General features: G+C 40.3%; 1 protein-coding gene across 1 annotated transcript in view; it reads left to right on the top strand.

The window, feature by feature from the left end:
- The window catches only part of LOC124805589 (ski oncogene), a 170,399-nt gene that overhangs the window by 28,991 nt on the left and 128,869 nt on the right, over positions 1-12,539 (top strand). Inside the window, exon 7 of the mRNA XM_047266156.1 lies at positions 7,721-7,996. Coding sequence (XP_047122112.1) covers positions 7,721-7,996 — 276 coding nt within the window. The remainder of the gene's footprint in view (positions 1-7,720; positions 7,997-12,539) is intronic.

The raw sequence follows: 12,539 nt of genomic DNA, 5'->3' as shown, positions 1-12,539 counted from the left end.
TTGTGTGATGTCCTTAGGTTAGTTAGGTTTAAGTAGTTCTAAGTTCTAGGGGACTGATGACAGCAGCAGTTAAGTCCCATGGTGCTCAGAGCCATTTGAACCATTTTTTGTGTTTGAGTCAGTCGCAGTGCGTACCGTCTGAAAGTGCGGGACGCAAGTTCAAGCGTCCTAACAGACAGTCAGTGCAGCCTACTACTACAGCTTCTTGTGACATCACCTTCGTCTCGCACTGAGAAGAAAGCGACGGTACATTCTGGCAATGCATCCCATCATCCTTCGTGAAAATGCACGATGCCAAACAGCAAACCCCGCGCAAGATCTCCTGCGTACGTGACTGTTGGAGATACTGGAACATCCACTGTATTCACTCGGTATGAGACCGTGCGATTACGACCTGTTTTCGAAAATGGATGAACCTCTTCCTGGCGTGTGCAACAACAGGCGAGTAGATATCATCCTTGCCACAGGGCGGTCCTTGGGAGTCATCGACAGAGATGGGCGCGCTGATGGCTTACGTCGCCTTCCATCTGTATAGGAAAAACTGATCGAGTTTGCGTCGATTATATTGAGGGTATGTAATACGGTGAACGTCTGTCAATAAAGTCTGGTATGACATATAACACTGATACCACGACTTTTTGTACAAAACCTGTATATAGACCTGTTTTTGGGCTGCGGCTGATACACCGACAAGGAGCGAGGTACGATTATGTTAGATGGAGGAGGATTAGGGTTTAACGTTCTGTCGACCATGTTATTCGCGATGGGGTACGAGTTCGTAATGAACAAGAGATGAGGTACAAGCTCGTAACCAACAATAGATGTGATACAAGCTCGTAATGAACTACAAATGAGGTACAAGTTCGTAACGAACAAGAGACGGGGTATGGACTCTTAATGGACAAGAGACAGGGTGCGAGCTCGTAATGAGCAGGAGATGGGCACAAGTTTGTGAGCAACAACAGACGGGGTACAAGCTCGTTATGAACTGGGCTCAGAAAGGAAATCGGCTGTGTCGTTTGAAAATTGCCTGCATGTTTTCTGTGGTATTCACAAAATACACAAAATACTCCTAGCGTGAAACATATAAATATGGCAGGAAGAGAACCTCTTACATTCGAAAGCAGTTATTTTTATGAGGTGTCTAGCTTGCACACAGTGACTGTACAGCCTCGTCACAGGACCGAATACAGTTAAGCAACAGCTACAGCAAAGTGATCGCAAAAGAGATTAACATCAAAATACATCAATTTCCTAAATATCTGACATTGTGTTAACTGGTGGGAATGATCTGAATTGTTATATTAGCCTGAAATATCAGGTACGTCAAGATCCCCTGTAATTGTTTTTATTGATTACTGGTTTCGACACAGCTGTGCTGTCATCATCGCATCTTGTAATACATAAACAGAAGTTGATGATGTTTACAAACTTGCAAGAAACACATTGATGTTGCGTCGGTTTGCAATAAAAGGTAGCAAGGAACATCAGCATCAGATAAAAAATTCCGTATATATAGAACATATATCATGTTGTGCTAATGTCCGAGCACGCTCGTTCACTTAGCACCGTAATGGCACCATTGTGGTCTAAGTGTACGAGAGCGCTAGGATACCAAAAGAAAATTTAGAAAAAAGTTTTCTCACTTTTCCTCTAGATGCAGTTACGGCTTACATATTCCCTCCTGGGGGAAGTGGTGTCGTCAGGAAGGGAATCTGGTCATCAGCTGTCACCAGCATTGGCAAAACTCTTACAACAACGCCGATTCTGTGGATTAACGAGGTCTTAGTCTGCAAAAAACATATTCAATTGCTTGGAAGTAATGAGCGTAACTAACAAAAACTTAATGATTTGATGGAAAATTGAAATATTTCACTTTGGCTACGTAAGTGAAGGGTCAAACGTATCGTCATTTCAAGGATAGCTATTTCGCGCATAAAAACTTACAATAATTTGTTATTTAACTGTCAAAAAGGCTTCATGCGGATCAAGCGATAAATTTAAAACATTTCGAGAACAGCAGGCATTAGGAAGACAAACGAGGTGTCAGTTTTTTTTTCAGAAGTTAGCTATTTCTTTGCATTGAAATTTACTTTATGTGATATTTTACTGCCAAAATAGTTTCCTTCGAATCAAGTACTAATTCTAGAACAGAAAACGCTAAGGAAGTCAGTGAGGTATCAATGACATTATGCTAAGTGGACATCACTTGAAGAGAAAAAAAATACAAAGCCGAAGAAATCGGTCAAATGTTTCACGAAATGATTGTTCTAAAAGTAAGGAATTAAATAGGTTATAGAGACATTTGACGCACCTTGGAATGATGATCGAAATTATGTACATTAAATGAGGTCCGTGAAATGTTTTTATTCCTTTGTTTCAGAAAAGTCATGTCACGAAACTTTTGGCCAATATTTTTTCATTTTTTTTTAAATTTTAATCTACCTCAGACAGCAGGAAATTGGTATAATTTGAAAGGCCACATCTTGATCATGACGTCGTTCCGAACATTGTTTCTAGCTCGGTATGATCGTTCCAGCTTGCTGGCCTGTCATTCCTAATGAACCGTTTCAACTGCTCTTGACCACTTTCTTGCAGGAGACCGTTTGCATTTTGATACTCATCTAAGTTAACTTCGCATAAATTGTTCATCAGAATATCAAACTACTGTAAATTTCTCTCATTAAGGGCTGTAATACCGAAACTGTCAGACAGTATGTATACTTCTTTACTAAATTCTGTACATTTAACATACTGGAAAAAAGTATGTCCAGGAGTGGTTACCTGTTCACATTTGCTCGTCGGTGTCCCAGTCTCGTCAGTTATAAGTAAATATACGTGGTATGAGAAGCAACGACTAGTGTATGGCGTTATTTATCAACATCTATGGATGAGTCCCTGAAACCTTTCACCGCAAATATTGCGAAACCGGAAAGTGATATTCGGTTTTCCGTTTTCACAGAATGAATTGGTATTCAGGGCTCGTATTGATAGCCAGGAAAGTGTTTAACGTCCCGTCGATTCTGTCAGGTATGGGGCAGGAAATCGGCCGCGCCCTTCCAAAGTAATCATCATGGTCTTTGGTTGGAGCGATTTAGTGATATCACTAAAAACCCAAATCTGGCTGGCCGCACGCGGGTTTGAACAGTCGTCCTCCCGAATGCGAGTCTAGTGTGCTAACCACTGTGTCACCTCACTCTGTGTATTGTTAGCTAATTAACAGATTGTAATAATACTTAGAAAGTGCATTTTTGTGCAAAGATACTCTTTTTTAAATAGAACAATGCGTGGTGACATTAACAGACTAAAGGTAGGGTGAACTAGAATGACAGCGGTGTTTCTTGCAGTCGTTCAAGTGCGAGTCGTTTGAGAGATATCGTATTCTGAAAAGTTCCTACACTGACACTTGTTCAATACCGTCGTAGTTCTCACTAAAGACACTAGTTATGAGGGTTCTGACCTGTAACGAACCAACTGACCATCACAGATTGTGTTCAAAATAACCAACGGTAGCGACTACATACGCTTCTGGAACGGCTGCTGTACACTCGCTAGCATTTCAGCGTAGATGCAGGCTGCAGTAATACGTCGTTGGATAGCACTGGATGTAGTTGGTACATCCCTGTAAGCAGCGTCTTTCAGCTTTTCCCACAGAAAAAAGTGTACAGGTGTCAAATCTGGTTGGCCAAGTAAAGAGCCACTGCGTCCAATCCAACGATTTGGAAACAACTCTTGAAGACATGCTGCAGTACTTCATGTTGGCACCACAGTTTCCACCTAGTCTGCAGAGGAACGTCTTCCAGCATCCGTGGAAGATGGTCTGTTAGGAGGTTGCGATACTTCTGCTCGTTCACTGTTCTGTCTATGAGAATCGGGCCTATGAGTTTATGGTTCACAGTCCTACACCAGACGTTTGCACTCCATGTACGCTGACGTTCCACCTGGTGAAGCCAACGGGGTTTGTCCACAGACCAGTGGCGCATGTTTCGGCGGTTTACGTGGCCGTGTTTAGTAAATATCACTAAACAGAATACATGATACATATGGAGAATTCTATCTTAACGCCTATCTACAGAAGTTAACACGATTTCCATAATCGTTTCCATGCAGCTCTCTATGGAGAGAGATGTGATAGGGATGTAACCCATATTGATGGAGAATACATAGGACACTTTCCTGATTCATGCTACTTCCTCATGCGATGGAATTGTAATTAAATTGCGGATGAACTGCAACAGCAACAACAACAATAATTTCCCCCTCTTCTGTCGTAACTCGTTTCCTCGTGTTCCTTTGTCTAGTGTTACATTACCACTTTCGCGCAAGTGGCTGAACAAATTGATAAATAATTGCCAAGATGTTTGACATCTATTGGGATATCTTGTTGCAGACGCTGTACAAAAACGAACTGCTTTCTTCCTACACTCTCCATACATCATGACCATGTTGGCTATTTCTGCTTTGGTAATCCCATCGTCCACTTACGAACTACCACTTGAACTGTCACACTCTGACAAGTAAGTTGCAGGGCACCCAAGAAAAACAAAAGCACACTGTAAGTAAACATAACAACATCGTACGCAGCTTGAATGGTACAATTATATCTGTGTGGAAACTTTTAAAATACGATATCTCGTAAACGACTCCCAGTAGAGTCCTGCAACAAATATCACATACTTTCTAATTTACCCTGCTTTTAGCTTGTTAATGCCAATAGGCATAGTTCCGTTTAAAATTGTGTATATTGGAGCAAGATATATACTTTCTAAGTATTATTACAATTTGTTAATTGGCTAACAATACGAGTCACTGATTACCACTCCATTCTATGAAAACCACACAGCAATAGCACTTTCCATTCCCGCAATATTTGCGGTGGAGGTTCTAGGTGGAACACCTACTTTTGGTAAAGAATTGTATAGTAAATGACAGAGGGTACTATACACAACGTGGCAGACGCCGATAAGCGGTGGTGGTGGTGGTGGTTAGTGTTTAACGTCCCGTCGACAACGAGGTCATTAGAGACGGAGCGCAAGCTCGGGTTAGGGAAGGATTGGGAAGGAAATCGGCCGTGCCCTTTCAAAGGAACCATCCCGGCATTTGCCTGAAACGATTTAGGGAAATCACGGAAAACCTAAATCAGGATGGCTGGAGACGGGATTGAACCGTCGTCCTCCCGAATGCGAGTCCAGTGTGCTAACCACTGCGCCACCTCGCTCGGTACCGATAAGCAATTGCTACAGTCCTGACAGGGTTGAGCAGCGTAGAGTTTCTGTCCGCCATGCAATTTTGTGCATAATTACTTCCTAACATCATTTTGGCAGAGAATGGAGTACTTTATCTTTCTTTGTAGCTAAGAGTACAGTATTTATCATCTTCTTTCTTTCTTGCACGGAATGTGCAGGGTGGTTTTTCGATGCGTTCGCCTGCTGAAAGTATACCAGCCAGAAAGTAATGTCTGACCAGTAACAGCGCTGTACATCAAAAGATGGCAGCACTGTATAGCTATAGGAAATGGTCGCCATTGATGTCTATATAGACAGGGTTCTGTGTCTGAATTCGTTACTGCGGAAGGCGAAACACATAACCGTATTCATGAAAGGCTGGAGCAGTTGATTGAAGCAATACAGAACAGCCGCCCAGGACTGCAGTGACGTCACACAAAATCCAGCCACAGCCCGTGGAAAATATGCCCCCCTTCCCCCCCCCCTCCCCCCCCCCCACCCGCAACGAACTTGTGACGTAACAGCAGTTGCTCTGCCCGAAAAACGTCGCGAGCGCTTGGCTACGTCTGAGGCCAGGTGGGAAACCAGTACATGAATGAGAAGGTACGCAATAAAATCCTTTCTGAGTGTGTGAGTATATTTAAACGCGTGTGTACGAGGTATTAAACTGGTCTGAAGTAGTGACACGCTTCCAGCTGGAGGCGGTTGCTGCAACTCGTAAGACCTATAGTGACACATGCTCTGCTGTACGCCAGAGAGCCCTTATATCTCGTTGGTTCCAACATCCAGGTTGTCAGCCAAAACATCAGTGACGACCGCCAGATAACAACAAATAAACTGTGTCGCCAATTATCCATTGATAAAGGCAATGTGATGGCTACTATTGAAAAACTCGATTGTTCCAAGATTTGTGTACCCTGGTAACAAAAATATTATTATTATTTTAATGTTCTGACATTTGACTTATTGTCACTCGCAATTTTGCTTTCCAGTGCAGTGCCCTTAAGTCTAAATTACAATCACTTAATTTTTAACACTTTTTAAATATTCTTTCTTCATGATCGAATTAATCCTGTGATACAGAAAACACTCCGGAGAGGGCGGAACAGAGATCTGATGCAGATGGCGGCCAAACTTTCACATCCAATAGTCCATGAGGTTTTTCCCAGATATTTCCACCAATGAAATTTTATTGGATAGTTTTAATTCTTCTTGAAACGTGCTGTTAATAATGTCTTTTACTGCAAAATACAGTAAGTTAGTTTTTCCAGGCTGTTTATTTTTCGGACCCTTTTCGGTTAGAAAGCCTGCTTTTCCATACCGTCTAATCCTCAGTTGGACGGTATGCCCTGAAACGCATTTGTCTTGTTATTATACTGAAGATATTTAATAATTTCTTAGAGTTACTTAACTTGAACGATTTTTGGATCTTGTGTGTTGAAAAATGAGCATTGCTGCTTTGGAGTCACAAAAATAACAGCTTTGAAATAACAGCTTTGCCGAATGTGCGTAAATTGTTGTTTAGTTGGCATGATGCGGTTTCAATGACTTCAATTTCACCTTAAAAATTTGAGTGGTTTGGACTTAAGTTTCACAGAAAGAGAAAATTTTGGTATACATTCCTGAGCCAGCGTTTCCTTCTTTTTCTGTGTATGAACCATCTGTAGAGATGTGGAGCCACTGATCTTAAAGGTATCTCAGATTTATTGTTTTTACTACTTTAGATTTCACTATTAATCTATCTTTTTCACGTTTTATATATTATGTGTAGCTGGTATTTCAGTTGAGGAACCAGAATTGGAGAGAGTGGGAAAATAATTTTTTCAACTCCAACTTCCGGCAGTTGATATCGTAATCTTACGTCTTCTATTGCATTCAGTATGTTGCACAATCAGACTTCCATCCGTTCTGCCCACTCAAAGATGTTCATCGGGGGCATCACTTTGAAGATGTGGAGGTTTTGAAAAATTCTGTGCTTCAGTGGTTGAGTTAGAATGATCATGATTTCTACCGCACAGGTATACTTACTCTTGTTTCAAGGTGTAAGAAAAATGTTGACAAATATTGTGATTGTACTGGAAAGTAACGAACTCATCGTGAATGTTGCAGTTGTTATACTTGTCTTATGGCACTTACTTTTCTTGTAAAATAGAGAAAGAATAGGAAGCATTACTTCCTGGCTAACTCTCGTACATTCATGTTGATTGGTGTTAACATGGGTGATGAAAAATCACTTTACGACAACCAGAGATTTTACGATCTACGTATTTATCTTCATTAAAAATCTAAGAATTTTGCTAACAGATCATAAACGTCAGACTATCGTTGTTGGATTAGGTTGCAAACGTCTTTATGGCATTACGGCAATACACCACATGGAGGAGACGCTGAGTCCCAGATAAGTATAAGAAGAAGACTGCTATACATTTGGACAATTGATAGATTTATACTGATGCTACTGCACAATGGAATAAGTGGTCGGCAAATACTCTCAGGAAAGAAGAGGTTCTCCTCTTGCAGGCTACAGTATTGAGCAGATACTGGAGGTACTGGAGCGTTCCCTTGAAACAGCTCTTGTGTTCTCGCAGGCCTCGGTGGGCGACGCTCCGAGCCCCACGGGCATTGGGGCCAGCGCCGAAGACGAAGACGACGACGAGACGCTGGTCGACATCGAGAGCACCGAAGATGAGCCACCCCCGGCGCCCACCCCCGCCACCCCCACTAACGCTCCAGCGCCGCGGCTCTGGAAAACCGCCTCGCCCAAGGTTGAGGTGAGTACACTTGTTTCCCTTCATCTCGTTCACTGCACTACACACCTGTGATATTCCTATCGATTTTTGGTCAAGCGTTTGAGCGGTGCCAGAAACAAGACTCCCTAGACATTACACAGTGGATTTTCGTCTGAATTTGTGATACCTACACGAAGAGTGTGAAATGCACAAATTGACTTTGAAAATTGACCAGCGTGACCAGTTTTGCAAAAATGTACTTAGTTGGAAGTAATCAGTGCAAGGAAGAAAAACTTAATTAGTGATTTGAGGGAAAATTACCCAATGGATTTTTATCAGAATTTTAATAGTCAAATGAAGAGTGACAAGTCGACAAATGGGCTTTCAAATTGACGAACATGAAATCTAGTTTTGCAAAAAATTATTTAATTGGTTAGAAATTAACCAGTGCAACAAAGATAAACTTAATCAGCGACTTGAGAGAAAATTACACAACTGATTTTTATCCGAATTTTCATGGCCGAATGAAGAATAGGAAATGGAAAGATAGGAAATGAAACTGACCCACATGAGGTCTACTTTTACAAAAAAATGGTTAATTGCTTGGATGAATCAGGCTCATTAAGAAAAACTTATTTAGTGATTCGAGGGAAACTTTTTGTCCGAATTTTCATGACCAAACGAAGAGTAGAAAATAGACAAATTGACCAACCTGGGGTGAAGCTTGGCAAGAAACAAAATTAATTGCTTGAAAGTAATCATGGCAGTTAAGAAAAACTAAATTACTGAATTGAGGGAATATTAAAATATTTCACGAACAGCTGCGCTATGCAATTAACGAGTCAGAAAGTTCTATGGTGAAGGCCTAGCTATTATGGGCATAAAAAGGTTTTATATTTAACTGCCAAAAACTTGCAAATAAAAAGAAATTGAAGAAACTGTAAAATGTTTACCGCAATTATTTATCTAAAAGTAAGAAATAAAATAGTTTAGAAAAATATTTGATGTGCCTTTGAACGCTGATCGAAATCTTACAGTATTTGAAGAGCCGATTGACAATATGAAGTACCATGTTCAACTTAAAATCTTAGAATTTTAAAGAATAGCACACTCAACTCTTAGTTTCCAATCGATACGTAAAAGCCGTGTCCAGTGTTCCTCTAACCTATTTCATTTCGTACTTTTAGACAAATAATTTGACGAAACATTTGATCTTTTCATTCAAAAAGTTTTTTCCAGTAAAACAAACCAAAAAAATTCTTCAAATGTTGTCTTAATATAGGCCGCGAAGCAGGGAAGTGACCTCTCTTGAATGTAGATGTACCATTACGAATAGCAGAAAATCACATGCGTCAGAGTGTGTGCTTATAAGAGCAGGGATGTTCCCATTATGTGCCTGTGGTTTGTGGACGCCGAGCTGACGCCTTATAGCTTCCCATATGTGTTCCATAGTGTCCAGAACAGGCGAATTGCAGGTTAATTTGGTTCAGATGATGGGTATTCCTACTGACCTGGATTTAAAGAACATTCCAGTAAACGCACATTGTCGAATGTTGCGCTTAATTTTATCGCCATTTAGTCTTTCTTGGTAATGCTACAAAGTATGTTGGATTAGTCTATTTTAGTAAATAAGAATAATCTAGCCGTATTTATAAAATCCGAACGTTTAAATGTATAAACAGAAGCTACACAGTGTAACAAAGCGATAGTGATAAATGTTGAGCGCTTGAAGAGCTGTCTTGAGGAACAAATTTTGAAGATACAAAGTCGCGTTCGGAAAATTCATGCACAGACCGTTGAAATTGTAGCGGATGACGCCTGCCTCTAGGCTACACTATCAGCAGAAAACAAGAGTTTTATGCGGAGTGAGAATAAATTCCTTTCCCGATTACAAAAAATTTATTTCTAGCCATGTTTGCTAGATACGGCTATGCGGTTTGTTACGTAGTTTAACCCATAAAGGCAACACTTTCACATTTGCTTCGTATGCTGGACACTCACTTTCTCCCTATGTCTTTGCCAACACCTCTTCCGTCAGTGCCTCTACAGCACCTCGTATTCGTATAGTAAGAATTTGCATATCAGGAACTGGTGAAATTGACACTTTACCCGTAACGTAACCACACAAATGGTCTGGTGAATGCGGTGGCCACGATGTTGGAACGTCTCTAGCGATCCTTCTGTTCGGAAACATTTAATCCAAGAACTGGCGAACAAAGAATCCTCAGTCTGGCAGAGCAACATCTTGTTGAAACGATAACTATGGCTGAAATTCCAGTAGTTGAAATACAATGTAAAGTTCCAAAATTTCCAGGTAATGAGTTAAGACGTCGTTTGCCAAAAACCACATAGACGTGTGGAAGTGTATCCATAAAAATGGATGAGTTAAGCTACCATTTGCAACAAACCACATAGCATAGCATAGCATAGCATAGTAGCATAGTTCTTTACGAATAAATATTTGCAATCATGGAATGACTCTATACTCATTATCTACGTTAACGCACCAGGACGGAACTCCTCACACCAGGCTTGACAGCATTTAAGACATCACACGGCAAACATCGCGATGTGGCAAAGTTTAGTATGTAGTATCTTCATAATCTTTCTATTCATGTTCAGTGTTCGTTTACTTAAAATCAAGTGCACCTAAATACTATGTATGTGTGTGTGGCTGTGTGTAAGCTAGCTGAAATTATATTACCGTAAATGAATTTGTCATAAATAGTAAGATGCGATGCAATATAAGTATTCTAAAACGTAACAGTCTTTTCATTCCACAAACATTTCGTTAACTTATGCCCAAACTTCCGTTGATTTCACCAGTACTACAATCATCGCGTGTAGCTGCACACGGTCCAGAAAGTAATGTTTCTGTAACATATTCATTTGAAGATGAGCTGCACTGGCTGTAAAACCAGTTAACGGCACGGTAAGTCATATCAGATTGCAAAAGCGACTGGTTGCATATCATCTTTTCTATAGTCCTAAACAGCTAAAGCAATCCCCTGGCAAACCAAAATTTGAATTGCGTAATTTTTCGTAATTATTCACCGAATCAAAAATTTAAAAAGCTGTCATAATGAACTTAAGAGCTATAATCTGACGTTAACGCTTTAACACAATAAGCCAAGTAGTATTAGAAAGCGTGGACGTATACGTCTTAAGCGAGCGGAACTCACGGTTTGCATATTCACCTAGTATTTAAGAGTAAAAATATTTTGTGACTTCCAAAACCTTTCAGACTTTCTCGAAAGTTTTTCTCCCTGACACCCCCAACAAAATAATGAAAGGAAAAAAAAGTTTGTCGCTTACTATATGTTCGTCGTTCATACAGTAAAACTTCAGCATCGGCATGACGTATTATTACTGCTTAGCTACTATTTTCGCAACACATTTTGCATGTTCCTCTGAGAGTACGTTCAAAATTAGATCACTGTATGACACATAGTTCACGTGGTATTACTTCAGAAACACTGAGGTGCGTGAAAAAGTAGCTTTCCTAAAAACTGACCGCAAATTATCCAGACTGTACGGTACCAGAGTTGGCAATGAGAGCCCGTAGCGACGTAAAACGAACTTCAAACATAATTTCAAACCTTTTCTAAATTTTTTTCTCGCTTACAGCCCACAAAATAAAGAAAGGAAACGAGTTTAGCCTCACTAAATTTTCGTTGTTCATGCGTTAAAATTTAAAACCATGAAATATGTTAAGAATATTTTTAGTAATCAAACATGCCCTTTCTTCTTTCTTAACCTTGGTTAGTTTACTTCCTTATAATAACGATGCAATTAAATGCATTTTGTGACACAGTCGTCACATAAAATTGATATCAGATATAAAAGGCCGGCGGTGTGGCCGAGCGGCTCTAGGTGCTTCAGTCTAGAACCGCGCGACCGCTACGGTCGCAGGTTCGAAAAATGGCTCTGAGCACTATGCGACTTAACTACTGAGGTCATCACTCGCCTAGAACTTAGAACTAATTAAACCTAACTAACCTAAGGACATCACACACATCCATGCCCGAGGCAGGATTCGAACCTGCGACCGTAGCGCGCAGGTTCGAATTCTGCCTCGGGTATAGACGTGTGTGACGTCCTTAGGTTAGTTAGGTGTAAGTAGTTCTAAGTTCTAGGGGACTGATGACCTCAGAAGTTAAGTCCCGTAGTGCTCAGAGCCATTTGAACCATTCTGAGTTATGAAAGTGATACCGTAACGTTTGCACCAAATTATATTGTGAAATGAAACTATAGTTTAATGACTTTGCTTTTGTAGCGTGTCATTGCTGTGATTAAGTCTAAAATAAAAGGTCTCGTGGTTTACACTATTTGCAAATAAATAAATAAATAAAAAATTAAAAAACGTTACTAGCACGTATAAAAGGGTTATCACTGTCTTGGTGTACCAGTTCTGGGATGGACGGTTCTCTTTAGTCTCTGGGCAAATAAAACGGAACTATCGAAACCAATATACGAGTAATTAAGGCTTTACGTCGTCATCCACAAAAGCTTTACATGTTTAACGTCAAATATTAAACAGATTAACTCTTTTTAAAAGTACTCAGACGTATGAGGCTGTTTCATG

The sequence above is a fragment of the Schistocerca piceifrons genome, chromosome 7 (genome assembly GCF_021461385.2).
Source record: "Schistocerca piceifrons isolate TAMUIC-IGC-003096 chromosome 7, iqSchPice1.1, whole genome shotgun sequence".
Classification (NCBI taxonomy): domain Eukaryota; kingdom Metazoa; phylum Arthropoda; class Insecta; order Orthoptera; family Acrididae; genus Schistocerca; species Schistocerca piceifrons.
This window is presented reverse-complemented; position numbering and strand designations above follow the sequence as displayed.